Genomic DNA, 15995 nt, shown 5'->3' on the forward strand with positions numbered 1-15995 from the left:
GATGAGCGGTAAAAAAAAAGGCTTCAAACGCCTCCTGACTCGACATGAGGCTTCAATTTTGAAGCGACGGTAACGCTTAGTGTGAACAGCACAATGTGATGTCTATTATATCTTGTGCATAGGCATTTGAGGGGCATTTTTACGGCTGTAAAATGCCTGCTCTTATGGCCAGTGTGAACTCAGCCTTAAAGGAACACACATTCCTTTTTTATCAGCAGCAGTCTATATAAAGCACAAAACACAATGTAGCACAGCAAGTCTTTAACCTTCAGGACATCAGTTGAGAAACCAACTGAGGGGTGATTAGCGCAGCAAACAACCACTAACATATCCAAAAAAACAAAGGACTGCCCATAGATCAAAGAGTCCCCTGAAGGACCTGGCATCAGACAAGGCAGAAATATCCACCAAGTAGAATATGTGAACAGAAGACCAGTTGACAGCCCAGAAAATCTTGGAAACAAGAGGCCTGATTGTGAAAAGCCCATGAGGTGCTCACTGCCCCAGCAGAGGGAGTCTTAACTGGAAAGGGGGAACCCAATCCTTACGGCATAAGCTTAAACCATGATCTGTCTGAGCTACCTAGCGACGATGGAATAAGAAATTGGGGAGCCCTTCCTGGGATCACGAGGGAGTAAAAAGATGGAATCAGCCTTCATTAAGAATAGACTCGAACGAACCACATTTAAACAATGGAAGAACATTTGTTTATGATGAACTGGAACTAGAAAGAGGCATGGAGAAACCTTTCCTGATTAAGGTGGAAAGCCAAAACAAAGTTTGTAAACAAAATTTAGTTTTTTTAACTAAAATAACAAACATGTTATACTTGCATGCTCTGTGCAAAGGTTTTGAACTTCCTCTTCTGGGATCCCCCACCTGTGCTCCAGGCTCTTCCTCTTCAGTGCAGCTCAACTCCGCACCCGCTCTCTGCTCACAAGATTTGATAGACCGCAGCAGGAGCCAATGGCTCCCTCTGCTGCCTCTGTGAGCAGAGAGAGAGAGCGAGGAAAGAGCCGATGTAGATGGGTACAGCACTGGATCAAGATAAAACTCAGGTAAGTATAAAGGGGGCAATATAAACAATAGGACATTTTTTTTACCAGGCATCACCCCGGTACAACCTCTTCAAGCCAAGAGCGCATATTTGCGTACGGTCAGCGTGAAGGGGTTAACAACCGATGAGTCATTAGCTGTCAGTGGGGTTTCCGGCATAGATGCTGACCCAAGAAAAAAATAAAAAGGCTTCGCTCCCGCCAAATGACTGCTTCACCGCCTGCCATCGATAAATAAACTAAGGGGTGGGGCCACATGGTGACATCACCAGGTGGCCTGTACCTTTGTTTATTTAGTGACGAGAGGCAGTATGGCTAGCAATTCGGCAGAAGCAGAGGGTCGGCGGTGGCGGCAGGCATCATAATTGATGTTGGATCTGAATTCAGATTCCAAAATGTGGAATAAGCCTTCTACATGCTGTAATAATACAAGATTTAGACTTAATGACTATAAATTTGCCAACATGTGTGGCTTATGTGGACCTCTGTACATTTTCCTATGTCCTCCTACCTGGTCCCCTTTCCACACACCTTTGATATTTTTATTTTGTTTCATGAAAACCCCAATTATAAGCAATACTGAAAAATAAGGGAAATGCACAGTCATTGAAAATTACAAACCATTTGAAGACACAAGGAGCTACTTTTAGGGTTCAACGTTATCAGAAAGCAACAAAAGAATAGACTTCTATCACCAAATTCTCCTGCTGATAATATAGTACTGATACTAAAGCTAATTAACCAGTGTTTCCTTCCTCAAGCTGCATAATGCCAAAAGGCTTACCGCAAAGGACGCTCCAACAGGTCTTCGGATCCAGCGGGGTGGTTTCTTTAGAGGTGGAATTATGGTGGTCTGTGTGGACTGCTGTGGCACTTGTAGAGGAGGTAGAGGTTGTCCCGTCCCAAAGGGATCTAAATTGTTAAAGGAGGACGAAATCTGAAACACAAGTCACACACAAGTTGTACATCATAAAAGCAAGAACTACAAATGCTTAATACAGCAACAATACTTGTGCTACAAATTATCTATAACCCTTTAAAATACTAATAAAATTACAAAGATATTTTATTAAAAACTATACCTATTGAGAATTTCTAACATTTGCACTACCGTAAAGGTCCATGCCTAGGTAACATTTGTAATTGTAAGGACTTTAGTGTCCAACTGTGCCATGTCTGAAGCATATAAATGTATTTATAATTTTTACTTTGTTCTTTTTTTTTAGATCAGCCTACATAAACTAAGTAAAACGAAGTATGCAAAAAATAAATAAATAATATATATATATATATATATATATATATATATATATATATATATATATATATATATATAAAAATATATAATATACAAACTTACACCCCTCACATTTTTGTAAAGATCTGTTATATCTTTTCATGTGACAACTCTGAAGAAATTACACTTTGCTACAATGTAAAGTAGTGAGTGTACAGCTTGTATAACAGTGTAAATTTGCTGCACCCTCAAAATAACTCAACACAGCCATAAATGACTAAACCGATAGCAACAAAAGTGAGTACACCCCTATATGAAAATGACCAGATTGGGCCAAATTAGCCATTTTCCCTCCCAGGTGTCATGTGACTCGTTGGTGTTACAAGGTCTCAGGTGTGAATGGGGAACAGGTGTGTTAAATTTGGAGTTATCGTTCTCATTTTCTCATACAGGTCACTAGAAGTTCAACATGGCACTTCGTGGCAAAGAACTCTGAGGATCTGAAAAAAAGAATTGTTGCTCTACATAAAGATGGCCTAGGCTAGAAGAAGATTGCCAAGACCGTGAAACTGAGCTGCAGCACGGTGGCCAAGACCATACAGCGATTTAACAGAACTGGTTCCACTCAGAACAGGCCTCGCCGTGTTCGACCAAAGAAGTTGAGTGGTGCACGTGCTCAGCGTCATATTCAGAGGTTGTCTTTGGGAAATAGACGCATGAGTGCTGCCAGCATTGCTGCAGAGGTTAAAGGGGGGGGGGGGTCAACCTGTCAGTGCTCAAACCATACACTGCATCACATTGGTCTGCATGGTTGTTGTCCCAGAAGGAAGCCTCTTTTAAAGAGGATACACAAGAAAGGTCGCAAAAAGCAGTGCCTGGGGGTGTGGCCGAGCACTGGAAGAGTGAGGACACACACCTCGGAGCTGTGTGGGGAAGCCCTGAGAATGGTACGATGAGCTGACAGAGAGAGCTGGAATCCATGCCAGGGGACCATAAGCACCCGCTGGACTTGGGGGCACAGAAGGGTTCTGATATAACCCATTATTTTCTCCGGCAACACGCTGTTTCCTCCCCAGCTGCTTTAGCCAAGATGGCGCCGCCACGAGTCCCTCCGACGAGCACCACCACCTCCTCTAAAAAGAACACTCAGCTGGGAGCTATTGCTAGCGGCGATCGATCCGCTCGGGATGACAGGTCACCCTCTCCCATACTGTCCCCTGTGATTCAGAGCTCGGACATACAACTCGACTCCAGTCACACAGGGGAGACAGGCAGCAATACTGAGGGCTCCATCAGGGACATTGTGGCAGGTCTGCCCACCAGGCAGGATCTGCAGGAAATGGCGGCATCCATAGTTAATGCACTCTCCAGGGAACTACATGACCTGCGCCAGCAAGTGGATACAGTGGAAGAGAGGGTCACTGTTTTGGAATCCTCCACCTCCACCACCGATGCCTGTATCACCTCCATTGAGACGGAACAGCGTGCCTTCCTCTGACATCTTGTGGAGGTACAAATAAAGCTAGACGACGGTGAGAACAGGAGCAGACGCAACAATTTGCGCCTCCGCGGCATCCCTGAAGCTATTATGGGCCCGGATCTGCGCGCCACGGTGGTGGCCATCCTGAACCAGGTTCTTGGAAAACCGCCGGCCTCAGAACTGGAGCTGGATAGGGTCCACCGTATCCCTGGACCCAGAGCACCTTCCACAGCATCACAGGATCCTGCTGCCGTGGACCTTCCACGAGATGTCTTGTGCAGGGTGCATTTCTTCACCATAAAGGAGGAGATCCTGCACCTGGCCTGGGAACGTGGCCCAATCGACTTGGTGCGCTGATCCTGATTTACCCCGACATCTCCAGGCAAACGAGAGCCATGTGTGGACTTCTGAGACCCCTTCTCGAGGTAATCCGTGAAGCAGAAGCCACTTACTGCTGGGGTCACCCCTTTCATTTAATTGTGCGGAGGCAGGGTGCTGAGTTTTACCTTCGCTCACCGGATCAACTCTCAGACTTGTTCAGTTTCATAGACAAGCCTGCTGTGAGTGTCCCCAATTGGTTTGATTATCTGCTGTCTCCGGAGGCTCTTGGTCCACCTTTGCCCAGGCTGCAACGAGTCCGTCGACCCTGTTCACGCGCTACAAGTCAGGAAACTGTCAGACCTCATCCGAGGTCCTCTGAATCCTAACTTTCTTCCATATCCCGGGGACTGGTAAGACATGATGACTGTTCATATCCCGTCAGCTTCCCAGGTATCCTAATCATCCGAATCTCACCTGCCAGGTGTTCTTGGAACTGCCTTGATGAGCAACCTTTTGGGCCCTTATTGATCACCTTACGCAGTACACCCCAAGGACTGCTGGTTTACGGGGGACCCTTCTAACCACATCTGGGGAATGTAGGTTGTCAACTAGGTGTACGTTTACCTGCTATGTGAGGTTTTGGGCCATGACAGATACTGGGCTGCCCCGTCTTGTGCACCGCCTCTCCCCTGCGGGCTTGCTATTAGTGACCGGTGGGGGTGACGGGTGCAGCGGGGGGGGGGGTCTGCAGACAGGTAGTAGGCTCCTACACCTTCGGCCACCCTCACCCAATCATTAACATCCCCTGACTATGTCGATTCCCCAGCACCAGATAGACGCCTTGGGGGCCCTGTTTATTGTTTAATGTCTATATTATATGTCCCTCGGGCTGATTACAAGACCCCATGCTCCCTCCAGTTTTTCCTAATATCCCCGCAAGTGGCTACTTCTATGGGGGGGATGGTGACCTGTTTGCCGCCTCTCACAGGGTTGCAGAAGTCATGGGTGGCACGCTATGTTATTTTATCTTATTTCACCTGATTTGTTTGCACTGTTTTTGCCTTTTACAACATGTTTTGGTACCCTCCGTTTCAAATGTATGGACCCTCGGTCCTGGTGCTCTGGGTTGTGCTGCGGGATGTTGGGGTGAGTCCTGCCAACTAACATTTGTTTTGGCTCTTAGGCCTCCCCTGATGTACTTGAGCCTCCCAGGGACACCACCACCGCATGGTCACGGCAGACAGTGTTCTGCTGCTTTGCTTCAGTTACTGATTGCTAAGTTGATGTTATGTTATGTTGGCTCTCCTACTAGAAGCATTGCGATTCTCTGTGGCCTCATCCCACACATCCATTCATATTGTCTATTGAAACCACTGCCTTAATTCTACTCGATTTTGAGTAGACCTTAACGCTCCTTCCACCCCCCATTAGGGCGGACCCCTGTGTGGACACTCCGAGTGCTCAACAGGGCCCATAGTAAGTCTACGACAGGAACCGTTCATTCCTCTACTCCCTCCCTTACCCCTCCCTCTCTTGCTCCCCCCCTCCTGCCTTTTCCTTCCCTCTCCTTTCCCCTCTCTTTCTTTTTTCTCTCCCTACACTTACTCTTTGCTTGTGCTTATTCTTCCCTTTCTGCTTTTCCCCCCTTTTTTCTCGCTCTCCTGTTTTATTTCCTCTTGCCACTGGCCTCTGCCTAGGGGGAACTCTGTGTCTGGGAATCTCCCGCGCATCTGTTGACATTCATTTTCGCGCCAGACGATATAATGGGTCTCCTCGAGATCACCTCTCTCAATGTGCGCAGCCTCAATATACCGGAGAAGCGCTCGCAACTTTTAGCAGACCTGCGCAGGGGCAAAACTCATGTTGCTTTCCTACAGGAAACGCACTTTCGTGCTGATAACATTCCTAAATTGACCAACGGGACTTTTCCACTGGCATACCACAGTGTCTCTCCGATTTCCAAATCGAAGGGGGTCAGCATCATACTAGCCAGGTCGATCCCATGGGTGTTCAAGGCACAGCGGGCAGACGCGCAGGGTCGTTTTCTCCTCTTGAAGGGAAGGGTGTCTGATGTGCAGGTCACTTTTGCGAATGTTTACTTCCCCAATGTAGACCATCCGCAGTTCCTGCGTAAGCTCCTCTCTGAGCTCCTGGAGTTTTCAAGGGGATGCTTATTTTTGGCAGAGACCTTAATTTTGCCATGGACTCGGCCCTTGACGTCTCACGCGGAGCCTCACACCTGTCCTTTTCTCGTTTGAAACGTCTGAAGGCAGATCTTCATACCCTACACTTAGTGGACCTGTGGCGGTTGCTCCATACACAAGACTGGGACTATACTTTCTATTCCCAGGTGCATCACACTTATTCGCGGTTGGACTATCTGCTGTTGTCACATAAAGACCTAACCAGAGCGGTTTCTACATCCATTGATGTCATATCCTTCACTGATCATGCGCCAGTCCACTTGACACTCCAGCTGGGGCCAGTGACTCAGTCCCCCCCATTCTGGAGACTAAATGAAGCCCTGCTTCATTCAGAGGAAACCCGCTCAGAGATACTAAACGCACTGAGTGAGTATTTCTCCATTAATGAGGGGTCTGTACCTAACCCCCTTGTGGTTTGGGAGGCCCACAAGACTGTTGTAAGGGGTGCACTGATTAAAATAGGAGCCAGTCTTAAACGCGATAGAACCCCACGCGCGGAAGAACTCCTCGCCCTGATCCGCAGCCTGGAGTGCGCACACAAGGCTAGTCTTGCTCGTGCAACTTTTCAGGATCTTCTCAAGGCGCGTGAGGAACATTGTACACTTCTGTTCCACAAAACAAAACAGAAGTTGGCGTGGGCGCGCCGTACTATGTATGAATTTTCGAATAAACCCGGGTCACTGTTGGCTAGAGCTCTGCAAGGCCCTCGCACAAAAACTTATATTCCCCACATCCTGACCTCTACTGGACGAAAGCTAAATACCTCTTCAGACATAGCAAAGGAGTTCCGCTCTTTTTATGCAGGTCTTTATAATCTAGACAGACCCCGGGCATGCCATCACTCCCCAGTATTGTACGGGAGGAGCTGGAAGAACCCATAACAGTTGCAGAACTGGGAGCGGCACTGGCTTCCTCAAAACCAAAAAAGGCCCCTGGCCCTGATGGCCTACTATAAAACTTTTTTCGACACATTGTCATGACCCTTGGTTTCTGCCCTCAATACCATTATGGAGGGAAACTCATTCCCAGTGGATACCTTAAGGGCCTATATTTCCCGAAAGAGGGGAAAGACCCGCTGCAGTGTGGGAGTTATCGCCCGATTGCACTTTTGAATACGGATCTAAAACTCTTTGCCAAAATCCTGACCAACAGATTATTCCCTCACATACCAAGTCTTATTCGAGACCAGGCAGGCTTTGTACCGCTAGGAGAGCCAAGGGATAACACCATCCAAGTTATGAATTTGATACATGCGGCAAGGACTTCTAAACGGGCTCTTCTCCTGATGTCTACCGACGCGGAGAAGGCCTTTGATCGTGTCAATTGGTCCTTTATACAGGCTACTTTAGAACACATAGGCCTTCGTTCGTCCATGCTGAAGTGAATACTGTCTCTCTATACCCATCCTACTGCAGCTGTTAAAGTTAACGAGACGAGGTCGGACTTCTTTAGCATCCGGAATGGCACACATCAGGGCTGCCCCCTGTCTCCTCTAATCTTTATCTTGTCACTAGAGCCCCTCTTGTGCATGGTAAGAGCGAATTCGGGCATTGTAGGCTACCCCAAATCTTCGGGATCCCACAAGGTGACTGCCTTTGCGGACGACCTCATCTTTTTTTTTTTTTTTTGTAACAGAACCACTTATCTCCCTCCCTAACCTACTCCAATCCCTTCGAGAATATGGTACTCTTTCCTTTTTTCAGATCAATCTAACCAAATCCTCCATCCTTAACATAATGGTAGACAGGAATATTGTCCAGCCGTTGCGATCGGCCTTTCCGCTGAGATGGGCGACCAACCTCTTTCAATATCTGGGAGTCAACATTACTTCGGATCCTGCCGATTTGTACTCGGCAAACTTTGCCCAGCTACTCCTTCGCCTTAAGATGGACCTCCTGCACTGGCATTCTCCAACGCTGACCTGGTTCGGCAGATGTAGTGCCCTCAAGATGACCTTGCTGTCGAGGGTTTTGTACCTGATGCAGGCACTTCCCATTCGTCTGCCCCCAGCTTTTTTCAAACAAATCGACTATGTTCCGTGCGTTCGTCTGGTCTCATCGCAAGCCACGTATCAGACTTCAACTCCTCTACCTGGCAAAAAGCGAGGGCGGGGTTGGCCTCCCAGACATGAAAGCATATTACAGGGCAGTCCACCTCACTAGGTTGGTGGACTGGCACTGTCATGCGGAGGCAAAGCACTGGGTAGCCATGGAAGTGGAGGACTCCGGGGATACGGTCAAGAGCTGGCCTTGGATTACTGCACCTCTATCTAAGGACATTGTGGAGTGCCCTACATTGGGTAGTACCTTGTCAGTGGTCAGAGACGCTTTTTGGCGCTCCTTGGTGTCCCCGCAGCCCTGCCCCATGGTGCCGGTTCTGGGTAATCCGGAATTTCCACCTGGTCTGCAGAATCCTCATCTTAAGAGACTAGCAATGGGCACTAGACTTCGCTTATGCGATTTCCTGGGGCCCAATGGCCAGCTTTCTTCTGAAACTGGGGCATCAGTGATGGACCCTCCCCTGGATTTCTGGAGCGGCTTACAGCTGCGCAACTACTTGCGCAGCTGTTTGAGGAAACCGGGCATTACCCGTCAACTCACTAAACTAGAGCTCATCTGTCACCGTGGGGAACCAGTGCGACATTGCCTCTCGCTGCTCTACTCTTCCCTAACTCAGCCGGAGGAAGGGTATGTTCCCTTGTTTCTCACCAAGTGGGAGGTGGGACTCGGAACCCAATTCACTGATGTACAGAAGAAAAAAAATCTTTATTTTGCCCAGAAATCTTCTATAGCCACCAGGGTCCAGGAAACTTGTTATAAAATCACGACTCGCTGGTATAGAGTTCCTGCCGTTCTACATCGCTTCTTTCCTCAGGTGCCCAGCCTTTGTTGGCACTGTGGCACTGAGGAGGGGACGATGTTACATATTTTTTAGACATGTACCAAACTCACCCCATTCTGGCTTGAAGTGGCTCGCACAGACACCTAACTGGTGTCTCTCTGGAGGGGAATCCTGTGGCCTGTTTGCTCCAATTATCGGAATGACCTATTAAGAAATACAAGACCTCCCTCACCATTCAGTTACTGAATGCCGCCAAGGCTTGTATCCCCCTTTGTTGGAGATCGGAGAGACAACCGGCGAAGTCCCTATGGTTTACTAAAGTGAATGAACTAAGGGATATGGAGGATCTTACTGCTACCCTGCACAATCGAGAGACCTTTCGAGAAACCTGGAGACCCTGGCAACATTTTATATACACAGAAGCCTATCTCCAAGAAATGGCACAATCTAACTGACCTAATGGGCTGGTTCCGCCTCCTAAGGCAGAGGGCACCACATCTCATTATATTACATTTTCACGCTTTACTCTACCCTTCTCTACTCCCTCTTGACTCCTGTTTTTGCTTCTCCCCTACCGTCCCTCCCTTTCCTTGCCCGCCCCCCCTTTTTCCCCGAACCTATTCCTTTCCTACCCTTGGGGATACCAGTTCCTGTATAAATCTTTCCCATTCATGGGTTACTTGATCAGATACAGTGAAGATCCTAAAATTTATTACATCTCCATATGTCTCATGCCTGGGCTCCTCAGTTCTTCGGATCCCCTTACTCCCCAATTACCTATAAAAATATATCATATCAATGTGTGACACAGCTTGACATGCTTTAACGCCAGCTCCAGGTCAAACGACTAAACTCCCAGAGCACTTTCAGGGTCCCGTACACTGTCAGTACTGTTATACCGGGGTATCACCCCCATGTGCCTTGAATGTGGTGCTAACTAAGAAAATTTGGTCCGTTGACCTTGCTTTTGTAACCTTGTCTGTATTTTCTTTTTGCTTGACTTTGGTAATGTACCTATGCTGGATGTGTTATTTGTTGTACACACTTTATATGGAAAAAATAAAGAATTAAAAAAAAAAAAAAGAAAGGACGCAAATATTTTGCTGAAGACAAGCAGACTAAGGTCATGGGTTACTGGAACCATGTTCTGTGGTCTGACGAGACCAAGATAAACTTATTTGGTTCAGATGGTGTCAAGCGTGTGTGGTGGCAACCAGGTGAGGAGTACAAAGACAAGTGCGTCTTGCCTACAGTCAAGCATGGTGGTGGGAGTGTCATGGTCTGGGGCTGTATGAATGCTGTCAGCACTGGGGAGCTACAGTTCATTGAGGGTACCATGAATGCCAACATGTACTGTGACATACTGAAGCAGAGCATGATCCCCTCCCTTCGGAGACTGGGCCGCAGGGCAGTATTCCAACATGATAACAACCCCAAACACACCTCCAAGACAACCATTGCCTTGCTAAAGAAGCTGAGGGTAGAGGTGATGGACTGGCCAATCATATCTCAAGACCTAAACCCTATTGAGCATCCTCAAACGGAAGGTGGAGGAGGGCAAGGTCTCTAACATCCACTAGCTCCATGATGTCGATGTGGACATCAAGATGTGGAAATACAGGGCAATTTGGGAAACAGCGATCACAGGTCAATTGGCTTCAGTATAAATCACACAAATAGGAAAAACAAGGGGAATACAAAGGGTCAACTTCCCTAAACCATGAACCTTGCTAGAAGGCATAAATCAGGATAAAATCTTAAAAACAAAGAACACGGAGGAGAGATGGGTTCGCTTTAGGAGCACATTAAAGAAGGGCATTAGCCAGTGCATCCCATTGGGTAATAAATTTAGAAGAGCGAACAAAAGTCCTGGATGGCTTAACTCCAATGTAAAAATGCATATAAAAGCAAAGGAGAAGGCCTTCAAAAAATGCAAGGTTGAGGGATCATAATCAGCATTCAAACTTTATAAAGAATGCAACAACAAATGTAAGGGTGCAATTAGGGTGGCTAAGATAGGACACGAAAGACACATAGTCATAGTCAGAGGAGAGAAAAAAAAATCCCAAGAAATTCTTTAAAGTGATTGTAAAGCTTTTTTTTTTTTTTTTTTTTTTTTTTAAATAAACAAACACAAACATGTCATACTTACATCCACTGTGCAACTCATTTTGCACAGAGTGGCCCTGAACACCCTCTTTTGGGGTCCCTCTCGCGGCTCCTCCCCACATCAGATAACCCCCTAGGACAGGAATATGCAATTAGCGGACCTCCAGCTGTTGCAAAACTACAAGTCCCATCATGCCTCTGCCTCTGGGTGTCATGCTTGTGGCTGTCAGAGCCTTGCTATGCCTCATGGGACTTGTAGTTCTGCAACACCTGGAGGTCCGCTAATTGCATATCCCTGCCCTAGGAGAAGTGCTCTCCCGGGGGGGTTACCTTGCGGGCGCACTCCCGAGTCCATCATTCGGCGTCCATTGCCACCGAATGTATGACTTTGCCCCGTTCCCCGGCATTAGATTTGATTGACAGCAGTGGGAGCCAATGGCTGCGCTGCTATCAATTTATCCAATCAAGAGCCGAGAACCCCAGGCAGAGGAAGAGCGCGTCCCCGCCGGATGAAGTTCCAGGGCTCAGGTAAGTAAAACGGGGGGGCTGGGGGGCAGGTCACTGCCAGGTGTTTTTTGCATAGGATGCATTAAGGTGAAAAAAACACAAGGGTTTACAACCCCTTTAAGTATGTAAACAGTATAAAAGAGGAGGACAGACCATATTGGCCCTATAAAGAATGAGGAAGGACATCTGGTTACAAAGAATGGGGAGATGGCGAAGGTATTGAATTTATTCTTCTCCTCAGTCTTCCTGAGGGAATCGGGGGGGCTTTAGTAACCAAACTGCAGTGCTTATCCTCATGACACGTCACAGGAAGCACCCTCATGGCCAACAGAGGACAGATTTAGAATTAGACTTGGGAAACTTAACATTAAATAAATCACCAGGACCAGATGGCTTGCACCCCCGAGGGTACGTAGGGAACTCAGTCAAGTAATTGCCAGACCATTGTTCCTAAATTTTACTGACAGTCTACTGACTGGAATGGTACCAGCGGATTGGAGAAAAGCCACTGTAGCACCAATATTTAAAAAGGACCCAAAATACATCCCTGAGAATTACAGACCAGTTACCCTAACATCAATAGTATGCAAGCTCTTGGAGGGGATGATAAGGGACTATACACAAGATTTTAGTAATGAAAACGGTATCATTAGCAGTAATCAGCATGGATTCATGAAGAATCATTCTTGCCAAACCAGTCTATTAACCTTCTATGAGGAGGTGAGTTGCCATCTGGATAAAGGAAGGCCCGTAGACGTGGTGTATCTGAATTTTGCAAAAGCATTTAACACAGTTCCCCACAAACGTTTACTGTACAAAATAATGTCCATTGGCATGGACCATGGGGTGAGTACATGGATTGACAACTGGCTACAAGGGCGAGTTCAGAGGGTGGTGATAAATAGGGAATACTCGGAATGGTCAGGGGTGGGTAGTGGGGTCCCACAGGGTTCTGTGCTGGGTCCAATCCTATTTAATTTATTCATAAATGACCTGGAGGATGGGGTAAATCTCTGTATTTGAGGACCACACTAAGCGGGGCAATAAGTTCTCTACAGGATGTGGAAACCTTGCAAGAAGACCTGGACAAATTATTGGGGTGGGCAACTACATGGCAAATGAGGTTTAATGTAGAAAAATGTAAAATAATGCATTTGGGTGGCAAAAATCTGAATGCAATCTATACACTAGGGGGGAACCTCTGGGGGAAACTAGGATGGAAAAGGACCTAGATGATAGACTAGGCAATGGCATGCAATGCCAAGTTGCTGCTAACAAAGCAAACAGAATATTGAAATGCATTAAAAAAGAGATTAACTCCAGGGATAAAGTGATAATTCTCCCACTCTACAAGACTCTGGTCCGGCCGCACCTAGAGTATGCTGTCCCGTTCTGGGCACCAGTCCTCAGGAAGGATGTAGTGGAAATGGAGCGAGTACAAAGAAGGGCAACAAAGTTAATAAAGGGTCTGGAGGATATTAGTTATAAAGAAAGGTTGCGAGCACTTAACCTATTCTCTCTGAAGAGATGCTTGAGAGGGGATATGATTTCAATTTACAAATACCGTACTGGTGACCCCACAATAGGGATAAAACCTTTTAACGGAAGGGAATTTAACAAGACAAGTGGCCACTCATTAAAATTAGAAGAAGAGAGGTTTAACCATAAACTACGTAGAGGGTTCTTTACTGTAAGAGCGGCCAGGATGTGGAATTCCCTTCCACATGCAGTGGTCTCAGAGGGGGGCATCGATAGTTTAAAAAAACTATTAGATAAGCACCTGAACGACCAAAACATACAGGGATATACAAGGTAATACTGACTTATAATCACACACATAGGTTGGACTTGATGGACTTGTGTCTTTTTTCAACCTCACCTACTATGCAACTATATATACACAAACACACATACATACATATAAAATCTATCATATGCATACACACACACTGATCAGCCATAACTTTATGACTTGGACAGGTTAAGTGAAGAACACTAATTATCTTATAACAATGGCATCTGAAAGTTGGTGGGATATATTAGGCAGCAAGTAAACATGTCCCTAAACTTGCTATGGTGAAAGCAGAAAAATAGGATTTTTATAACAGCTTACCTGTATAATGCGTTTCTTGGAGTACATCATGGGACACAGAGGCTTAAGTTATTATTTAATGGGTTATGGGCCACCTTCAGGTGTTGACACTGGTATACCCAATACAGGAAGTTGACTCCCCTATATAACCCCTACTCCTTCAATATACTTAAAGCCCATAAAAAGAGGGACGGGACCTCTGTGTCCCATGATGTACTCCAAGAAAAGGATTTTTTACAGGTAAGCTGTTATAAAAATCCTATTTTCTTTATCGTACATCATGTGACACAAGGCCTTAAGTAATTACTTAATGGGATGTCCCATAGCAATGTTACTTGAGGGGAGGGAGACACAAGCCGTAGGGCACCCCCAGACCTGAGGACTTCTACTGCTGCCTGCAGCACATTGCGCCCGAAGGCGATATCCTCATTCCTCCTTACATCCACTTGATAAAATTTTGTGAATGTATGCACTGAAGACCAAGTTGCGGCCTTGCTGATCTGAGCCATGGAGGCCTGGTGACACACTGCCCAAGAAGCACTAACCACTCTGGTAGAGTGCGCCTTACTTTGAAACGGGGGAATTTTACCCTTTAAATCATAAGCTTGAATTATCACTTGTCGAATCCACTTAGCGACAGTGGATTTGGATGCTCCCTGTCCATTCTTAGGACCCTCTGGCAGAATAAATAAGACATCAGTCTTACGAATCTGAGGAGCTGTCTTTAAATAGATTTTCACTGCTCTCACCACATCAAGACAATGTAGTGACTTTTCTTCCCTGGAACGTGGTTTTTGAAAAAACGATGGCAGGATAATATCTTGGTTCAGGTGAAAACCTGAAACTACTTTTGGCAAAAAGCCTGGACGAGGGCATAACACTACTCTGTTCTCATGAATAATCAAATATGGCTCTTTACAAGAAAGAGCAGCCAATTCTGAAACCCTCCTTGCTGAGGATAAAGCAAATCAAAAATACCAATTTCCTTGTCAGGACTAATGCCGAGTACACACGGGCGGACTTTTCGACCGGACTGGTCCGACAAATTTTCCAGCGGACTTTCGACGGACTTTCTAACGAACGGAGTTGCCTACACACGATCACACCAAAGTCCGACGGATTTGTACTTTATGACGTACACCGGACTAAAATAAGGAAGTTGATAGCCAGTAGCTGCCCTAGCGTCGGTTTTTGTCCGTCGGACTAGCATACAGACGAGCGGATTTCTGGATCCAGCGGAGTTACGACATAAAGATTTGTAGCCTGTACCAAATCTAAAGTCGGTCAGATTTGCGACTGGAAAAGTCAGCTGAAGGTCCGGTGAAGCTCACACACGATCGGATTGTACGCCGGATTTGGTCCGTCGGCGTCCGTCAGACCAGTCCGGTCGAAAAGTCCAACCGTGTGTACGCCCCATAAGGGAATATGCTGTATCAGTTCAAATGGCTGTTTTTGTAACACTGACAAAACTAAATGCAAGTTCCAAGGGCTTAAAGGTGATTTAACTGGCGGATTAATCCGCATCACCCCTTGCATAAAACCCCGGACTAAAGAATGCATAGCAAGTGGTCTTTGAAATAAGATCGATAAGGCTGAGACTTGGCCCTTAATAGTACTCCGGGCCAATTTCATCTCTATGCCTAATTATAGAAAGGCAAGAATTCTGCCTATGATATATCTCCTTGGATTGACACCAGGAAACATAAGCCTTTGAAACTCTAATACATAGTTCTAGAAGCTGGCTTCCTTCATTAATCAAAGTTGAGATAACTGACCTGGAAAGCCCACGTTTCTTCAGAATGTGGGTTTCAATAACCAGGCCTTTAAATTTAGAGTTCGTAAAGTAGGATGGAATATTGGCCCCTGTGAAAGCAGGTCTGGCATTAGTGGTAGGGGCCATGGACCCTCCAGTGCCATTTTTACAATTTCTGCATACCATGACCTTCTGGGCCATGCTGTAGCTACCAAAATTACCGGCTTTCTTTCCAGCTTGACCCTGCAAAGAAGTTGTAGCAGCAACTGAATAGGGAGGAATGCATAGATCAGTGAGAACTGATCCCACGGGGTCACCAACGCATCTGTTCCACATGTGAATGGATCCCTTGTCCTGGACACAAAGTTGACTAACTTCATGTTGAATCTGGACGCT

At 46.4% G+C, this 15995-nt stretch overlaps 1 protein-coding gene across 5 annotated transcripts in view; it reads right to left on the reverse strand.

The window, feature by feature from the left end:
- Nucleotides 1-15995, reverse strand: part of SEC31B (SEC31 homolog B, COPII coat complex component) — a 387082-nt gene that overhangs the window by 189058 nt on the left and 182029 nt on the right. For all 5 annotated transcript variants that reach the window (XM_073596586.1, XM_073596585.1, XM_073596584.1 and 2 more), the window contains one exon: nucleotides 1840-1992. In XM_073596586.1, the coding sequence (XP_073452687.1) occupies nucleotides 1840-1992 (153 nt within the window). The remainder of the gene's footprint in view (nucleotides 1-1839; nucleotides 1993-15995) is intronic.

Source organism: Aquarana catesbeiana, linkage group LG08, assembly GCF_042186555.1.
Source record: "Aquarana catesbeiana isolate 2022-GZ linkage group LG08, ASM4218655v1, whole genome shotgun sequence".
NCBI lineage: Eukaryota > Metazoa > Chordata > Amphibia > Anura > Ranidae > Aquarana > Aquarana catesbeiana.